The 20,610-nt window shown below is 41.8% G+C and overlaps 1 protein-coding gene and 1 long non-coding RNA gene across 2 annotated transcripts; both read left to right on the top strand.

Annotated features, from left to right (window-relative positions):
* Positions 1-4,137: 4,137 nt before the first annotated feature.
* Positions 4,138-10,484, top strand: LOC120058474 (renin receptor-like). The gene is made up of 9 exons (XM_039007159.1): positions 4,138-4,271; positions 6,967-7,097; positions 7,627-7,755; positions 7,880-7,975; positions 8,222-8,359; positions 8,462-8,515; positions 8,609-8,758; positions 8,961-9,080; positions 9,448-10,484. Exons 1-9 carry the CDS (start codon positions 4,196-4,198, stop codon positions 9,640-9,642), a joined length of 1,089 nt encoding a protein of 362 aa, XP_038863087.1. The 5' UTR covers positions 4,138-4,195; the 3' UTR covers positions 9,643-10,484.
* Positions 10,485-10,848: 364 nt separating this feature from the next.
* LOC120058473 lies at positions 10,849-19,101 on the top strand. The gene is made up of 3 exons (XR_005478015.1): positions 10,849-11,022; positions 11,192-11,281; positions 17,988-19,101. It is a non-coding gene; the product is annotated as an uncharacterized LOC120058473 (long non-coding RNA).
* The last annotated feature ends 1,509 nt before the right edge of the window (positions 19,102-20,610 follow it).

The following is a 20,610-nucleotide window of genomic DNA, read 5'->3' as shown; positions in this document are numbered from 1 at the left end:
CAAGAAATAAGTTGTTTCATCTAACACGTCCAAGCAGGAATGGATGATTCAAGATATTTTGATGGGCAACCTAATCCAGTGATTGTCAGGAAGTTTGGGTTGACAATTAGTTGATAGTTGCTATTTTACTGTCAAAATAGGACTCCAGAATATCCTGATCTTGTTGTTCAATAGAGATTAATTACATGTATATTTTTGTGCAATAACTAATATCATAGGTTAATTAATTTGGGGAAGTTTATGTTTTATTAGTCGTATGTACAGGATGCACATGGTATGCACCATCCAACTAAACACTTACCTGCAGCTTCCTTCTCAACAATGCAACAACAATAAGAAATTAAGAAAAGATAAGAAAAAGAACATAAAGTAAATGGCTCAGTAGAATATAATAAATGTTTTACCATAAGTATAATACAGGGCACAATTTATAGTACAATATTTACACATGTATCAGGGAAGGGGGGGATTGGGGGGCAAGTGTTTAAATTGTGCAGTATTAGCAATAGTAAATACGATTCTGGTATCAGCAGTTGTGATGTGTGTGAGTGACCGCATGTGTGCTGTTCGCTGCAGCTAGCGACTGGAACGAGCCGCAACAAACACTCAAACTTGACAGTTTTATCTCAATATCTTCAAAGACTCATTCATGGACACTTACTGACAGTTGTGGCTGCTTTGCGGGATGTATTGTTGTCTCTACCTTCTTGCCGTTTGTGCTGTTGTCTGTGCCCAATAATGTTTGTACCCTGTTTTGTGCTGCTACCATGTTGTGTTGCTACCATGTGTTGTCATGTTGTATTGCTACCATGCTGTGTTGTCATGTGTTGCTGCCATGCTATGTTGTTGTCTTAGGTTTCTCTTTATATAGTATTGTGTTGTCTCTCTTGTCGTGATGCGTGTTTTGTCCTATATTTTTATTTAATTTATTTATATTTTTAATCCCAGCCTCGCAGGAGGACTTTTGCCTTCTAGTATGCCGTCATTGTAAATAAGAATGTGTTCTTAACTGACTTGCCTAGTTAAATTAAGGTTAAATAAAAAATAAAAATAAATAAAAATATAAACTGTCTCTCAGTTGGTATCAGACCTCATGCTCTGATACTGTCTGCCCGACAGTACGGGAGAGAACATCTCATGGCTGGGATGTGTGGGGTCCTTTGATGCTGCGTAACTTCCTCAGGCACCATTTCAAGTAGATGTCCTGGAAGGTGGGAACACGTCCCCAGTGATGGATTGGGCTGTCTTCACCACCAGCTTCCGGTCGTGGATGGAGCAACTCACTACCAGGCCGGGATGCAACCGGTCAAGACAATGTCGATGGTGCAGTGGTAGTAATCCAAGAGAGGACCTTGGGTGGCATGCCGAATTTCTTCAGCCGTTTTAGGAAGTAAAGGAACTGTTGCGCCCTCTTTACCTGGTGTTGGTGGTCCATGTCAAAACACATTAACTAGATCGCTAACTCTAAATATAATACCCACTGCTAGTAGCAGTGGATGTATTCATCCAACAGTAAATGTAATATCCTTTAAAAACTTTGCAGTTGTAGGCTACTACCACGGAGACCTATAGTCTAATCCTCGCAATGGCCATTGCACATTTCACGCATGCTGCTCCATCTCAAAGCCATATCAAATATCTTGGTTGTAAAATAGTAGCTATTGAGCTGGATATTGAGAAATTCAAATGATACCTTCAGAAAGCTGAGACCCTGTTCTCTTTGACAGGGACAAGGGGACAAATCTTCCAAAATTGTGTTTTTCCCACAACTGCATTTTGAAATGTTGTGCCCTCGCTTGGGGCGCAGGGGCAGATACTTTCATTACAGGAATCATAAGAATAATGCACTTCACTTTTTGACCAAATCATGGCTTTAGCCGCCCAAAAATAGGAAGTTTTGAGTGAGGTTACAATGTAGAATGTGCTCTTTCTACGTTAATAGGCACACTTTCTGTTTTTTACAATCCATGATCTAACTGATGACAGAGTCGGAGCAGGTCTCTTTGCTGATGCCGCTTTTGACGTTGAATGTGAGTTTGAGTAACCTCAGCTCAGCCTATCAGCTCAGCCTATCAGAAAACCAGGCCGGCCAATCTTGATAGGGGGGCCGGCTGTTGCCCACTGATCAGCCAAAGGCTCATTATAGATTAGTATAACAGAGAAATTGCACAAACATCTTACTAATTAAATATTTACAGGCCCATTGGTCACCTTTTTCATTATTTTATTTTTTATTAAAAATCTATATTTTTTCTGTGTCAATTCTGACCAGCCCATCCAACAAAAAATGGTCTAGCCCATCTGGCATTTGCCAGAGTTGCCAGAGGACCAATCCATCCCTGAAGCTGACCTTAAAATTAAATAAACATTTATTGACATCCACAATTTCCCTTAACATTCACAAATCCTTTTAATTGCGTTGTCCGAGTAAGCCCTAAATGGACCCTGGTTGGTTAATGTATGATCATATACCTCCACCCAGTGGATGTACTTGATATTACAGGTGAAGAGGACATGAACGATGATGTTTTGTTCAACAGTTTATTGAAAAGTCCCTACTTCCGGTATTGATTTCCCTTAGCTGAACATGTCAAAGGATGGAAACAATTAACTACATATTTCAATAGCCATACAATATATTTTTTTGCAGAAATCAATCAATGTTTCTGGCTTTCTGAAAGACCAATTCATGCCCATAATGCATTCCTACCATCTTCGTGACAATAGGTACAATGATGCAAAAGTGTAAGAATGGTGCTAAATTCAGACCTTCAACGCCTGAGTACATACCTTTGTCTCCTGAATACAAACCAAGTAATCTTATTTTTAGGTATTCTTTGCTACCGAAGATTTTTTGAAAGAGTGGATTCCTGCTTTTTGGCCGACCCATACGTTTTGTCAAGCTGGGTAAAGGAAAAACTAGGAATGGTTACATCTGTGAAAGTTTAGAGAAGTGGAATTGATTTGATTTTTTGTACATCGTCTGCGCAGAAGAAGCGGTGCTTCATACGGCTCCAGGTTCAACCTGTGGCGTGCTTTGCTCCCCGGAACAGTGCGCCACTCAAAGGGGTGATCAGTGGGGTAGCGTTCAGTGTCGAGGTGGATCAAATGAAAAATAATATTCCTGGTGTTTCTGACAACTGCAGTTTGGTGAGACATAGACCCGGTGGTAATGGCAAGACAGAGAATACCGTCTGTATTGTTGAGCTTTGACACAGAGTTTCTACCTGATAAGGTCAGGTTAGATTATATTTGCTATTCTATGAGGGTCTATGTTTCCGAACCCGCTACAGTGCTTTAGGTGCCAAGGATTCAGAAATGTTGCAGCAGTGTGTAGAAGGGAGATCCCAAGATGTGAGAAAGTTGAAGGAGGGCATAGTCAGAGGGAGTGTACAGTTGGGATAGAGAAAGCACTGTGTGTCAACATGCACGGGTGAGAGATCGACAGGTTGAGATTGTTAGAGTTGGGCATAAATGTTCCTATGCTGAGGCAATGAAGAGACTAGAGGATAGCCCAAGGGTGAGTGATTCGACTGTGAGTCCCCCAGTGAGTAGGCCTGAAAAGAGAGGTCCAAAGAGGATGAGTTATAGTATTTTATTTATTTATTTCATCTTTATTTAACTAGGTAAGTCAGTTAAGAACAAATTCTTATTTACAATGATGGCCTACACCAGCCAAACCCGGACGACACTGGTACAATTGTGCGCCATCCTATGGGACTCCCAATCACGGCCGGTTGTGATTCAGCCTGGATTTGAACCAGGGTGTCTGTAGTGACGCCTCTAGCACTGAGATGCAGTGTCTTAGACCACTGATTTCTTGCATTTATAGCCATGGTGATCAAATGCACTGTGCCATTGGTGCGAAAATCACAGAAGATATACGTGGTAGTTGCAGCAGCAGGGAAATATTTGGGGGTGAGAGATTTAAGTGCTGAAGGGCTATAGAAAGATGGTGTAGGACCTTTTTGGGCGAAAGGAGTGGGTTGTGTATAGGTGCAGGGTTAGATGGTGGTGCAACTTAAGACTTTCCCATTCCCCTTTTTCTTGTTGTTTGTGACCAAAATGTGCAATCCGCACTCTGACCTGCGACAGGCAGCAAAACACAACACAGCGTCTATTCTTCCGGAAAGCCACACGAAGAAGATATTCGTGGCAAGCGAGTCATCTGATCTACGTTAGAGCAAGGGGAATTATGTTGCTGGAAAATCGCCGAAGGATGGAGACTTTATTCAGCGTAGCGTTTATCTTCTGCTCGGCTTTTACGGCAGGTAAAAAATGGAAATCTTATATCTGATTATTTATCTACTGATCTAGATCGTTTTCTGGAAAGGATCTCATGCAGATACTGTAATGTTAACGAGTCCTTTGCATTAATGAAAACGGTAACATAACGTTAGCTAAGAGGCACTAACAGTTTTAGCTAGCTAACGTTAACGCTAAAGAAATGACTTTAAAGAACACTTCCAATCGTGTTGATATAAATATTGTTGGCAATTTGTGGCCTTTCCCTTATAAATATGTTATAACGATTAAATACTGCTTTTTAGTTGGCCTAATTTCCCTAGCTTGCTAGTAAGCTAACTTGACAGCCTGACCGCCAGGCAGCAACCACCAGCGAACTGGAACGACACACATGAGCTAACATGATGCGCCATTTCCCGCAGTTTTACCCCTTTTGTTGTTATGCACAACAGTATCTAGCAATATGGCTATGGTTCATTGTAAGCTGTCTTGCTAACCAGACTCACAGGGGAGCGACTCAGCTAGCCAGCTGTATCATGTGACATACAGCATTCATTAGTCGGATTCCGTTGCTAAACGTTTGGTGTATTGCAAATCGTTTTCTCCAAACGGAAGACGTTTTGAACGTTAACGAGAGTTTCTATTGGATAAATTCAGGTAGGTCCCTCCACGTTTCGTCCTGTTTGCTTCCGTTTGGTTCCTAGAGTCACCATTGCAAAACGTTTGCAACTGACAAAACGTTTTGCATTGGCATCCAACTAATGAATACACACCATATTCGCTTAACTTCCTCAAAAATCCTTCTGCTTTCCCAGTCACGAGACTCTGGCTAACGAACTAGCTACTGTAGCCTGGCATTCCCAATCATGAAATGGGTGTCTTTCACAGTTTGTAATTAACAGTCAAGTGGGAGCAAATGGCAACACCAAATCAAATTTATTTATATAGCCCTTCTTACATCAGCTGATATCTCAAAATGCTGTAATCTAGCCTAAAACCCCAAACAGCAAGCAATGCAGGTGTAGAAGCACGGTGGCTAGGAAAAACTCTGTAGAAAGGCCAAAACCTAGGAAGAAACCTAGAGAGGAACCAGGCTATGAGGGGTGGCCAGTCCTCTTCTGGCTGTGCCGGGTGGAGATTATAACAGAACATGGCCAAGATGTTCAAATGTTCATAAATGACCAGCATGGTCAAATAATAATAATCACAGTAGTTGTTGAGGGTGCAACAAGTCAGCACCTCAGGAGTAAATGTCAGTTGGCTTTTCATAGCCGATCATTAAGAGTATCTCTACCGCTCCCGCTGTCTCTAGAGAGTTGAAAACAGCAGGTCTGGGTCAGGTAGCACGTCCGGTGAACAGGTCAGTGTTCCATAGCCGCAGGCAGAACAGTTGAAACTGGAGCAGCAGCACGGCCAGGTGGACTGGGGACAACAAGGAGTCATCATGCCAGGTAGTCCTGAGGCATGGTCCTAGGGCTCAGGTCCTCCGAGAGAGAGAAAGAAAGAGAGAATTAGAGAGAGCATACTTAAATTCACACAGGACACCGGATAAGACAGGAGAAATACTCCAGATATAACAAACTGACCCTAGCCCCCCGACACATAAATTACTGCAGCATAAATACTGGAGGCTGAGACAGGAGGGGTCAGGAGACACTGTGGCCCAATCCGATACCCCCGGACAGGGCCAAACAGAAAGGACATAACCCCACCCATTTTGCCAAAGCACAGCCCCCACACCACCAGAGGGATATATTCAAACACCAACTTACCATCCTGAGACAAGGCCGAGTATAGCCCACAAAGATCTCTGCCACGGCACAACCCAAAGGGGCGCGCCAACCCAGACAGGAAGATCACGTCAGTGACTCAACCCACTCAAGTGACGCACCCCTCCTAGGGACGGCATGAAAGTGCACCAGTAAGCCAGTGACTCAGCCCCTGTAATAGGGTTAGAGGCAGAGAATCCCAGTGGAGAGAGGGGAACCGGCCAGGCAGAGACAGCAAGGGCGGTTCGTTGCTCCAGAGCCTTTCCGTTCACCTTCACACTCCTGGGCCAGACTACACTCAATCATTTGACCCACTGAAGAGATAAGTCTTCAGTAAAGACTTAAAGGTTGAGACCGAGTCTGCGTCTCTCACATGGGTAGGCAGACCATTCCATAAAATGGAGCTCTATAGGAGAAAGCCCTGCCTCCAGCTGTTTGCGTAGAAATTCTAGGGACAATTAGTAGGCCTGCGTCTTGTGCCCATAGCGTACGTGTAGGTATGTACGGCAGGACCAAATCGGAAAGATAGGTAGGAGCAATCCCATGTAATGCTTTGTAGGTTAGCAGTAAAACCTTGAAATCAGCCCTTGCCTTAACAGGAAGCCAGTGTAGGGAGGCTAGCACTGGAATAATATGATCATATTTGTTTGTTCTAGTCAGGATTCTAGCAGCCGTATTTAGCACTAACTGAAGTTTATTTAGTGCTTTATCCGGGTAGCCGGAAAGTAGAGCATTGCAGTAGTCTAACCTAGAAGTAACAAAAGCATGGATTAATGTCAGAACCCATCTAGATGAACCTCCAAAGTCATATGATGTAGACCTAGGTATGTGGCCCTGGTGTCCCCTCCACCTACACCGTATTGAACTCCAAACAGTAGCTAGCTTTGATAACTAGAAGTTGTTTATAGACAATATTATTTGAACCAAACCAATTCCTTCTGTTTTCCCTCAGGCGTTCAGGGGGACAGCCTCACCATATTGCAGGCCCCTGGGTACGTGTCCTTCCAAAAGGGAGACTGGCCAATCTCTGGGGAGAAGATTCCAGATATGGTGGCTCTGACTATGGGTTTCTCTGTCCAGGAGGTACACACACACTTTAGGGTCCAACAATTTGGACCAGGACCTGAGGACAATCAGACCTGACCCGATCATTGAAAAAAATACAATGGAGACTCAAACAGACCCTAGAACAATCAGACCGGAGGACAACTTGACCTAGACCTAACCCATACCCTAACAGTATCGACCACACCCGATTGGTCCCCAACATCATGTTTATCAGCCAAGTTGCTCTTCTGCTTAACAAATAGGTCTTTATATTATATTGACCAGGCCTTCTATAAGTCAATAAATTAACCTTATTCGCATAAAATAAATATGCTATAGGCTATGCAGGTCCACTCTGGTCTATCAGATGTAGTTACATTGACCCGATGACAATCAAACAGGACCTGACCCGGACCCGAGGGACAAGTTAGAATTTTGGGGTTGGGTCTCAGGTATATCGGGTCCACTTGGACCCGTGAAGACCCACACAGGCGCATATCCTATGTTTGAACAGGTGCGCAAGCCTCTGGTATTTTACACGATACTCTAACATCTGTGTTTGTAGGATCTCTCCTGGCCTGGCCTCCGGGCAGGTCAGTTGTTCCAGCGTCCCAGGGCCAACGTGCTGGTGGTGGTGAGGGGGGTGGACAGCCTGGCCCTGCCACAGAATGTGGCCTCCTACCCCTTGGAGAACGTGAGTGAGGCCAGGCTCCCCATCAGGGGTGATGGTTGAGCAGCAGCAATGTTCTAATTTGAATGAGATTCTTCACCAAGGCTCTGTTATTCATAACTCTTCCCTTGTTCCCTCTCTCCTCCAGCCGGTACCCTTCACCCTAGACAGTGTGGCTGAGACGGTTCATTCTCTCTTTGCTGAGGACACTCCTGTGGTCCTCCAGCTGGCCCCTAGTGAGGAGGTATTGTATTGACCAGCATATGTGTAAAGGTTTCTTTATACAGAGGGTTTGTATGTGCAGGGGGATAGTAATGTTATCAAATAAAAATGTATTTGTCACGTGCGCCGAATACAACAGGTGTAGTAGACCTTACTGTGAAATGCTGACTTACAAGCCCTTAACCAACAATGCAGTTGGTTAGGAGCCCGTAAAACGTCAGCCATCCATCATCCATTATTGTGTGTGTGTGTCTACGTGTGTCTACAGAGGCTGTACATGCTGGGGAAGGCCAACGCGGTGTTTGAGGACCTGCCTGTGACCCTGCAGCAGATCCGTTCTCGTCTCTCCCAGGATGGCTCCGTGCTGGCCTCCCTGCCACTTAACTCCCTCAACCGCAACGCTGAGGTAACATGCATAACTACTGCTGGTTCTATCTGCGTCCCTCAGTTAAAGTGAATAAGGGTTGGTTGATCTCTGAACTCTGACCTTCTTCCTCTCTTCTTATAGGCTGATCTGCTCTTCCTGTCTGAGGTCCAGGTTCTGTATGACATCACTGCCCTGGTAAGACTGAATATGTTGTTTGTTGGGCATAGGGGAATTGGATCATTTCAACGCTGGTCGTCTGTTGTAGCTAACCCCCTCACCCTCATGTAGCTGCGGAGACACCGGCACCTGGCCCAGGACCACTCCCCTGACCTGTACTCCCTGGAGCTGTCTGGCCTGGAGGAGCTGGGCCGTCGCTACGGACAGGACTCCCCTCAGTATCGAGACGCCACCGCCATCCTGGCCAACGTCCTACAGAAGGTAAGCACAGTATTTCCCATAGGATTTCTTTCAGCAGCGGTGGCAGAGTTTGCGGGGGGGGGGTCTTCCTGGGGGCATCTATATATCAAATAAAATGGTTAGTGGCAGTGGCACGAGTAGTGTGTCTGGGTTTTTATCGATATACGTGACCACCTGTTTGTCATCTCTCGCTCTCTTTTGCTCTCTCTCTCCTGTGCTGTAGTTTGGTGAGGACATGTTTGGTCTCTATGGTGACAGTGCGGTGGTCGAGGTTGTCACGGTGAAGAGCTTTGAGGCACCATTGACCAGGAAGTCCCGCTCCATCCTGGAGTCCAAACAGATTGTATGTTTGTTTATATTAGCTTCATCTGCCCCAATCTTCTGTTTTTATGTTTTATTTACTTATCTCTGTATCAGTGGAGGCTGGTGGGAGGAGCTATAGGAGGATGTCTCATTGTAATGGCTGGAATGGAATAAATGGAACGGAGTCAAATGTGTATTCTATGTTTTTGATAGCGTTCTAATTATTCCATTCCAGCCATTACAATGAACTCGTCCTCCTATAGCTCCTCCCAACAGCCTCCTTTGCTGTATATATTTATGTATCAAACCATGAGCATTTTTAGATGTGTCTGGAATTCTATACTTCATAGATGAGATTTGCAACTACTGAAATCCTCTCTTTCCTCCTTTCCCTCCTCATCCCACAGAGTAACCCTGGCAGTCCCTATAACCTGGCCTATAAATATAACTTTAATTATGCAGTGATCTTCAACATCGTGCTATGGCTGATGATCATCCTTGCCTTGGCTGTCATTGTCATCTCATACAATCTGTGGAACATGGACCCAGGATATGACAGCATCATCTACAGGATGACCAATCAGAAGATCAGGTTGGACTGAAGTCTGCCCAGCAACACTCCAGCCCTCCAATTAGCCCTCTCCTAGTGGAAGTTTATTGTTTTTCTTGTTTTGTGTGAAAAATACAGATGTGGAGCCTTGGAGTCTTAGCCCCTACTCTCTAGGTACTTGTTTAGATCTGAGAGAGTTGGATAGGTATAAGCAATATGGTGAAAATAATTCCACCCAGCTTGGTATATAAGCCATGGTCGAACTAAGTATAAACCAAATAGTGTATACCTATCCAAACTCTCAGATATACACAAGGTGATAGGGGTTGATTGTGGACTGAGGAGTAGAAATCAGAATAGCAGTTGTTCAGGTGGAGGTAATAGTTTAATCCAATATGTATGACATGTATGTGAGTTGCAGTTCACTATAATGTCACTGGTTAGCTCCTTTTGAGAAAGTACTGCAAAGGTTGACTATATAGAATTGTAACACTGTAGAGCTGTGTCTGAAGCCTAGTCCTGTACCTTCTATCCCACACTTCACATTTATTTTGAGTGTCAACAGTAGTTGTCCTACTTCCTTGGTGATTGAAAATGTCCTGTTTTATTTTTTTGTAAAAATAAAAAAATAATATTGTAATGCCCTGAAAGACTGAGAATTATATGGTGTGTGTGATGTAAATGATTGTATTTTTTGAGATATGAAACTTAAGTTAAAGTGAAATGTGTATATATTGAAGTTAGAAATGCAAATATCTTGAATAAACTGCTGTATTGGTATGGTGAGAAGGTCTGTAATATTCACTGGCATGTTGCATGAATTTTGCAGTTGTGTGACGATATGAAATGGAAATATTATGTACAATATGGGCAATAAATGATTTAAAATCATAAGTTTGTGTACTTCAATCAGCAAATTGAATTAACATGTTTATTAAACCACTATAGTCTACAGAAACCAGTGATACATTGGCACAAATGACCTTGGACAAATTGTCCCACAGTTAGTTTTAGTAAATGTGTCACTCAGTCTGACACCGAGTTTATAATAAACACGTTTTCTAATTCAGAGTGATATGACATGTTTACCACCACCAAAAATACTCCTCAATTCACTTATCCAATACATAAGCAGATCACGAGACTAGGTCAGTCGTAACTATTGAGATATATAGAAGTAGCCAATCAGTGAAGCCGTGTAGCTATCTGCTCCAATAGAGAGACGAGTTCCTGAAACTCCACCTCTAAGGTTATCCGCAATACGTAACTGGGTGTGCTTTTGTGTAACTGGTTTGGTAACAGCAGATCGACTATACTACTAAAAGACATCGATCAAGCAGCAAAACATTCCTCTATCTGGCGACAAAAACATCCCTTTTCTGAGGAGAAAGAAGAACAGACTCTCGTGCCATGGTCTGACTGCTGATCAAAGGTGCGGGCCGATCTCTTCATTCTAGTTGTTACAAAGTAACATATATGAAGTAATGTTACTTAGGCTATACACAGCTATGCCAATGATATCTTGTGAGCTGTCATTTCAATAATGTTTTGCTAATAACCTGCAGGGATATATTATCTGTCTCATTCTCTCCATCTTTCAGCCAGCATCTGGACGGTGAGGAAGATTCGGGCCCACATTGCTGAGGGAGAGCAAGAGGAGAAGCCCATCTTCACACCATGTGGTGTTATTGGTAAGAACAGTAATGCCATAGATATGCAACAATGCTGATTGTTACCAACTTATTTACAATGCCACGTAAGAACACCTGCGTTACCTAACAATGCCGTAGTAAAGGGTGCGTTCGTAAATTGCCTCCAGTGTGTCAGAGTGCACTTTGGGTTGTTCGTAAATTCAGAGCGTTGTTAGATTGTCAGTTGGTAAATTCAGAGCGTTTCATTCTCCGAGCGTTCAAAGCGCTCACTGAACGCGCTGGTCGAGAAGGGTTCATCCGAGCATTCTGACCTGGCAACGGCAGTCAAGCACCCACGTTAACTGGCTAAAGTTGGCTAGCTTGTCAGCTACTTCCGGACACAAATGTCAGAACACCTCACTGACCATTTCACTCACCATGACAGAGCTGTTTAGGCTGTTATGTTATCCAAAGCGTTAGTGACTAGCTGTGCTGCTTGCAACAATTTTCAAACTTTTTTTTGCCTACGTTTGACACCGGTCATATTCAATGGGTGTTGCGTGTTCGTAAATTCATTAGTTATTTTGCGCTCTGGCACACATGAGAGTGCTCTACATTCGGAGTAGATGGCTAGAGTGAATTTACGAACGCACCCAAAGATGCGCTGTCTAAAAATCGCTCCACCTTTTCCTGGTTGCTAAAATTCTAATTGTTCGCCTAAATTCAGTTTGTGATAAAACAAAAATTATAGTTTAGAGAATCATTATACCATTCTAAACCACCGTGAAATATATTTTCCATAACCAATAATATGTATTTTCAGCTGGTGTACAAAACCGAAAGGAAGATGCAAAAACAAAACTTAAGAACAGGAAGTATACAAATAACGCATGGATTTTTTTTATGGGGCATTATATGTCATATCACTTCATATATGTCATTTCATATATGTCATATCACTCTGAATTAGGAAACGTGTTTATTATAAACTCCGTGTCAGACTGAGTGACACATTTAATACAGATCTACCCCTTATACTTGCTTTCAATGACTACGGTTACATGCACACCATCTGGTTATTGTGGCTAGTCAGATTAATATCATAGTTCGATTAAAGTTTACATGCTTTGCAAAAAAGAATGATTTCCCCAAATTAACCTGTTTACATGGACACATCTGAAATCTGGTGGCACCCTGATGAATGCAGAAAATCGCCAGTCAAAATAAACTACTATTCTACCACAGTGACCATGCTATTTTTGGGAAGTATATTTGATTCTGAGTTCGGAGCGCCGATTAAGGTGTTTAGATTGTTCAGAAAACCAGGTGTACAGTTGAAGTCAGAAGTTTACATACACCTTAGCAAAATACATTTAAACTCAGTTTTTCACAATTCCTGACATTTAATCCTAGTAAAAATTCCCTGTCTTAAGTCAGTTAGGATCACCACTATATTTTAAGAATGTGAAATGTCAGAATAATAGTAGAGAAAATGATTTATTTCAGCTTTTATTTCTTTCATCACATTCTCAGTGGGTCAGAAGTTTACATGCACTCAATTAGTATTTGGTAGCATTGCCTTTAATTTGTTTAACTTGGGTCAAGTGTTTTCAGGTAGCCTTCCACAAGCTTCCCACAATAAGTTGGGTGAATTTTGGCCCATTCCTCCTGACAGAGCTGGTGTAACTGAGTCAGGTTTGTAGGCCTCCTTGCTCGCACACGCTTTTTCAGTTCAGCCCACAAATTTTCTATAGGATTGAGGTCAGGGCTTTGTGATGGCCACTCCAATACCTTGACTTTGTTGTCCTTAAGCCATTTTGCCACAACTTTGGAAGTAAGCTTGGGGTCATTGTCCATTTGGAAGACCCATTTGCGACCAAGCTTTAACTTCCTGACTGATGTCTTGAGATGTTGCTTCAATATATCCATAGAATTTTCATTCCTCATGATGCCATCTATTTTGTGAAGTGCACCAGTCCCTCCTGCAGCAAAGCACCCCCACAACATGATGCGGCCACCCCCGTTCTTCACGGTTGGGATGGTGTTCTTCGGCTTGCAAGCCTCCCCCTTTTTCCTCCAAACATAACGATGGTCATTGTGACCGAACAATTCTATTTTTGTTTCATCAGACCAGAGGACATTTCTCCAAAAAGTACAATCTTTGTCCCCATGTGCAGTTGCAAACCGTAGTCTGGCTTTTTTATGACGGTTTTGGAGCAGTGGCTTCTTCCTTGCTGAATGGCCTTTCAGGTTATGTCGATATAGGACTCGTTTTACTGTGGATATAGATACCTTTGTACATGTTTCCTCCAGTATCTTCACAAGGTCCTTTGCTGTTGTTCTGGGATTGATTTGCACTTTTCGCACCAAAGTATGTTCATCTCTAGGAGACAGAAGGCGTCTCCTTGAGCGGTATGATGGCTGCGTGGTCCCATGGTGTTTATACTTGCATACTATTGTTTGTACAGATGAATGTGGTACCTTCAGGCGTTTGGAAATTGTTTCCAGGGATGAACCAGACTTGTGGAGGTCTACAATGTTTTTTCTGAGGTCTTGGCTGATTTCTTTTGATTTTCCCATGATGTCAAGCAAAAAGGCACTGAGTTTGAAGGTAGGCCTTGAAATACGTCCACAGGTACACCTCCAATTGACTCAAATGATGTCAATTAGCCTATCAGAATCTTCTAAAGCCATGACATAATTTTCTGGAATTTTCCAAGCTGTTTAAAGGCACAGTCAACTGTCTGTAAACAATTGTTGGGAAAATTACTTGTGTCATGCACAAAGTAGATATCGTAACCGACTTGCCAAAACTATAGTTTGTTAACAAGAAATTTGTTGAGTGGTTGAAACACTTAGGTTGGAGTCATTAAAACTCGTTTATTTAAACTTCCGACTTCATCTGTATGTCTTCTTCGATTTTAAGATAGAGTAAGGTGTTTACATGACTATTGCATAATCTGCCTACTGCCATAATCAGTTTAATATTGAATTACTACTGTGTGAATGACAGATCTATAACTCACATTTATATGTGAATTTGGTCACCCAAAAAGTTGCATATTGCAGCTTTAAGAACATTGGAATTACCAAACAATGCCACAGAGCTAACTACCTCTATGGCATAGTTAGAACAATGGCGCCACCTAACATTACTATTGTTAAGTATACTGGCATTACCGAAAAATGCCATAGGGCTAACTACCTTACAACCATAGAAATAAGAATGAATTGATTTATTTGTTAAAGAAGGAAATATACTCTCTTATAGAAAGTTCTTAGAAAAATAGAACTTCCCAATACATTATAAATCATTTGATTCTATATGCAAAGCATTACCTTCAGGACTTACTCAATTAATTAAATGTCATTTGTGTTTTGGAGAACATGTCAAGATAGATGCACAACTTCTGTTAGGTTTCCCCCTGCTGGACAACAAATGTAATAATACATTCTTAAGATAACTTTTTAACTCCAAGAACAAGATCTCTCCTTGAGGGAAATTCTTCTGGAATGCATATGTTACTGAAATTGAATGGAAGAAAGCTTGATTGCTCCCTCACACATTTTCTATATCAAATAAAGTAAAAGAAATTCACTTTAAAATCTTGCACAAAGTATACCCTTGCAGTAACTTGTTGTCCTCTAAATCCATGAATTTAGACATCTGCCTTTTCTGTGATAAAGAAGGGGAAACTATTATACACTTTTTTATGAGTGTGACTGAAGTTATTTTGGATCGAGTTAAATATATATTTTTTAAATTATTGTATTTACACATTTATTGTATTTACAATGAAAGATGTAATACGTTATTATTATTTTTGTGCCGGCTTCACACACTTCATCAGTCTCTCATTCACAATTTGACAAGCAATTTCCCGGCTACATCCCCTTTGTGTGGCCGTAATGCCCCCTAAAAACATCCATTCCCAAGGGCCGTTGGACCCTTGGGCTGAATATAATAGTTATCATTCCCTCCTCCCGGCTGCGTGCTGAAGCACCTCTCACTCACATGACTCTTTGTCACGTGATCGGGTCTTTCTCACAGGCTACAAGACAGACACATTGTGGACGCAACTGCGTGCTTCCTTATCCAATTCCGAGGTGCATATTGAAGATATTGGAAGAACTGTCCACATTTACATTTCGACAGCCAACAAGATGAGTAGGCCCAACGAACAGCAAAACCACTAGTCTATGTCAATCTACTATCCCCCGTAGTACAAAAGTTGACCTATTCTGTGCGAGAAATAAATATTCCAAACATAATCTGGGACAGGTGTGGGACACGATAGATCCCAAATTAATACAACCACTAATACAACCACTAAAAACCTGTTTTAAGCAATGAGCCTGATGCAACAGATCAGAACATTTAGCTTAAAACGTTGATAAACTATTTGGATATTTCTTCACATTAGCAGCGCAACAATGCGCTCATGGCAGTAGGCTATAAGCGGGAATGTTCCATTAGCAGGAAAACACCATTCTCAAATGTGACCGCAAATGTGATTATACAGGTAATGCTTTTATTAGAAAGGTGCATTTGAACATTATGTTCCCCAAACTTGAAACTCACGTGCTGGATATTTTATGCCAGTTAGGCTCTACATCCGTTGTAAAGCAGATTAATGTGCTTCATTTAAAGTTATTTGGCCACTTTAGTTGTGATAAAAACCTTATCAAAACATATAGGCCTATGGGCTGGACAACATGAAGTGTGTGACTATGATTAAAAAAAGTCTCAAAAACAAGGCATGCTCTGTTTCTTGCCTTAAGCTGGGCATCATTCACAAGTTATAATATATCATTCACAAGTGATAGGCTAATATTGTCACCCATCACACTATTCTTGGTTTAATCTTGTCTTTACATTTACTAAATAATATATGTGTAAAATTTGTTTTGATTTAGAATGGACCATTATCGTGCACCTGTATCGAAACGGCAGCAGGAAAAAATACATGTCATCTATGCACTTAAATAGCGAATGGAGGATGCTTTTCCCATTGTTCATTTTCATTTCATGCCAGCCAGGTAGTCTAGACTCCTGTTATAAAGAGAAGCAGTGTGCTTAATATTAGGAAAGTTGAGAAATTAATATAGTAGGCCTAGCCTATAGAAAGCTGATGGATCCTCCTCTTTTTAATAGAGGTCATCACTCTGTTTTCTTGTGCAATTGCATAGCCTATAGAAATATTGCGCAACATGAGCTCATGGGCTCCCATTAAGTGTTTGATTAGATTTTTGATTACATTTGCATTGATGTCAGAGTGATTAGGGCGAGTAGAGTGCTGAGTACCCGGCAGTTAGCAAGTTTGGTAGGCTACTAATGACCATCAACAGCATCAGAGCTTGGAGAAGCCTAATTACCGTGACTAAACGGTCACGTGGAATTTGACTGCCGTCATGACTCGTGATCACCGGTGTGGCGGAAATACGGTTAACGTAACAGCCCTAGTTATGATTACACAAGCACATGTGTTTATAACCTCCTACTAGGCGCGGTCAACTCCTTACATATCTAGACAGCCAATACATCCTTGCTCCCCCCTAGTTCTGCAGCTGGCCTGCCTTATCAGAGACTATTGCCCTTCAGCTGGCCTGCCTTATCAGAGACTATTGCCCTTCAGCTGGCCTGCTTTATCATACATGTAACATAATCAATAAGTTATTATATAGTGACAGGAATAAGTATATTTCAAGTTAAAACCCAACATTATGCAGCATAAACAGCCAAATATATCCATATTTGATTTTAATAACCACATTGTGGGCCTGTTAGAACACATAAATCATGACGGATTTGATGAATATCCACTTTGTTAGAACCAATTTTGTTTTTGAATGGCCACCAATAACCACGTCCTTGTGTTTTCCCCCACAGTCTGCAGGCTCTTTTCAATTCGCTGCCTATGTCAGCTCAATAACTCAGAAATGACCTTTACATCTCTAGCACGCAATCTGTAGTTCATCAATCCGCGTTGAATAGAGCCCTGCGTTTCATGAACCTCTTTACTGCATGTATACATTTAATAGGGCAATACATTACACTGATATGTAGCACAGACGGTTCAACCTCTGTTTCTGTTGTCAACCAATGTGAAATCAACAAAGTATTTCACCATGGCATTGGATTTATGTTAAAAGTTGGGTGAAAAATACTAAATTCCATTTTTGCAAATCCAATCAGTTTTTCATGTTGATTCATCGTCATCACATTATTATTATTATTTTATTGAAGTGGAACAATGTTGACTCAACCAGTTTTTGCCCAGTGGGCAGGCTGTCACTGGTAATAGGTTCCCTTATCAGAGACTGAGTTATCCCATGGCTTGCAGGCTAAGTCTTCTAATTTCAATTAGCTTATTGCATCTCCACATTTTAAGCACAGGCTGAGAAGGTTAATCTCTAAACCCTGGTTGGACAACATTTGTTAGATCTGTGTAGCAACTTCTATAATTACACTCTAAGGTCACTCCATATGTCTTTAAAAGACGGCTGTAACGTTTACCCTGTGTCAATCGTGACGGCAACTGTTTTGACAATTGGATACTTCTTGAGCTCTTGTTTGATAACCAGCTATGTACGGCTAGGATTTATAAAGCATTATCAGTCACTACGATTAGGCAGGCTAATTGCATCTTTTGGTAACTAAATAAATCTTGGCGCTGGTCTGCTAAACCTTGTTTGGCCTTTGCATAACCTTTGCATAGAACGTGTGTGTGTGTGTACTACTTCTCTTTATTTCCTGTCCCCTCAGGTTTTAAGAAGGAGCAGTTGACATCAGGTTCTGATCCACCGGCGGCCATAATGACCCCTGAACCTGATGATGGTATCGCTAACGGCGGCCCGGCGCCGTCGTCAGAGACAGCCGTGCAGAAGTGCGGATCCTGAGGTTAAAGGTCACACTGGATAACTGGCTGGGACCAATAAATGATTATTAAGCATGTCTTGAAAAAGGATGCATTTACAGAACTGTATGTCGACAGACGCAGTCGCCCTGGTCCTCGCTCCCAGACAACTTTGCAGTATTTAGAGTTGTTTGTGTTATTTCTTACCTTATTTACTCAGAACATTTCTAGTATTGTTACTTACACCCGGAAAAAAACTTTTGGACGTTAATCAGGGAAATTCTACTTCCCTGATCTGGACTGTCTATAAACAACATTCACATACATTATTCTGATACGTCTTCATTTCTTTTTCAAAAGTTTGGATTATGTATGTATTGTATTACTAGAAACATAAGCATTTTGCTGCACCTGCAAATCTGTACGTGACCAATAAACTTTGATTACTTTTTTGTATAGCCCAACACGCTCTTACTTAACTTTACTGACCTTAGTCAAAGCGTTCCCATACAAAATGTCACTATGACCATAATGATGACTAGTTTTGAGATCAAATTATGACATGACAAGTCATTCCATTTAATTTACGTTGTGTAGGTTTCTGAACCCAAGTATCCTAATACGATATCGCAATAAAAAGTTGATTATTTACTGATCTATAGAAGATATTCTTTAACAGCCCTCCAACTGAAAAACGTTTATGTTGTCATGCCCTTGCTGTCCCAGCCTCTGTCCAGTGTGCCCATACTCAGCGGACCAAATACTAAGCTGAGATACCTGCTGTAATTCCAACTTTCACTCACATCAGTCACTAAATCAGTGTGAAGATTGTGTGAAGTTAGGACATTTTCATATACCCTGATCTCAGGTCAATATTGGGTCCAGTGAGCTCTGTTTAACTTCTGACACCAGATGACCCTTGTGGCTGCAGCGTGTGACGGCCTGCTCACCAACCCCTCCACCCAGGGACTGAGCGGTTCTGATGCCCCTGCTGCAGCTTCCCCAATAAAAACTTGAAAACTATCTGGTCGACTTGTCTTTTATTGTGTTGTAGGCATATAACTTCCCAGAATATCCATTATGAGCTATTAGGTATTATACTCACTAATGAACGTTAAAAATGATCAAGAAGTGCTATGAATCATAAACATTTCTTACATAACTGCATCATGAAATTACAGCCTAGTTACAATTGGTATGGTTATACACTGAGTGTAGAAAACATGAAGGACATGTTTCTCCATGACAGGCTGACTAGGTGAAGCTATGATCCCTTATTGACGTCACTTGTTAAATCCACTTCAATCAGTGTAGATGGAGGTGAGGAGACCAGTTAAAGAAGGATTTTAAGCCTTGAGACAATTGAGGCATGGATTGTGTATGTGTGCCATTCAGAGGGTGAATGGGGAAGATAAAAGATTGAAGTGCCTTTGAACAGGATATGGTAGTAGGTGCCAGGCACACTGGTTTGTGTCAAGAACTGCAATGCTGCTGGGTTTTTCACGCTCAACAGTTTCCCAAGCTTATCAAGAACAGTCCACCAGCCAACTTGACACAACCGTGGGAAGCATTGGAGTCAACATGGGCCAGCATCCCTGTGGAATGCTTTCAACACCTTGTAGAGTCTATGCCCCGACAAATTGAGGCTGTTCTGAGGGCAAAAGAGGGGAGGAGGGGGGTGGAACTCAATATTAGGAAGGTATCAGTAACGATGCGCGCTGAGAGTCGGGAAGCAAGTTCAGGGAGTGAGTGTTTTAATAAATGCAAACATAAAACATAGCAGGAACAGCACACAAACTTAACACTTTAACAGAAACAATAAACCCTGGGGAAGGAACCAAAGGGAGTGACATATATAGGGAAGTTAATCAGGGAGGTGATGGAGTCCTGGTGAGTCTGACGATGCGTAGGTGCGCGTAATGATGGTGACCTAGAGGCCGGAGAGGGAGCACACGTGACAGTATCTTTAATATTTTGTATTCTCAGTGTATAAGACAGGTTACCTTAAGGTAAAAAACGAAAGGAGGTTGGTTGGTCGTGTTGTATAAAGTGAACATCTAGCAACCAAAACTTGCGTTTTCTCATCACAGACAATTTTAGCTAATTAGCAACTTTGCAACTACTTTTTAGAGACTGTGCTACTATTTAACATGTTAACTAAGCTTACCGCTAACCCTTTAACCTAATGCAAAACCTTAACCCTAACGTTAACCTATAACCCGTAGCTTAGCTAACATTAGCCACCTAACTAACGTTAGCATTAGCCACCTAGCTAACATTATCCACAAGAAATTGGAATTCGTATCATATCATACATATGCACTCACATTCACACACGCGCGCACACACACACAAAAATAGTACCACACATGCACACAAACACACACAATTGGCCTTTCTGTTTTCATTTGATTGTCTTTGGTGTGTTTTGTTGTTACATTGTTGTTTTGTTGTTTTTTCCTTTGTTCTTTTCTCTTTTTCTCAGTATTTGTATTTTTTATTGGTTGTTGGCACATCAGGAGGGTAGTTGTT

This window comes from Salvelinus namaycush, chromosome 13 (genome assembly GCF_016432855.1).
Source record: "Salvelinus namaycush isolate Seneca chromosome 13, SaNama_1.0, whole genome shotgun sequence".
NCBI lineage: Eukaryota > Metazoa > Chordata > Actinopteri > Salmoniformes > Salmonidae > Salvelinus > Salvelinus namaycush.
Note: the sequence above shows the minus strand (reverse complement) of the source record. Positions and strands in the feature narration are given on the sequence as shown.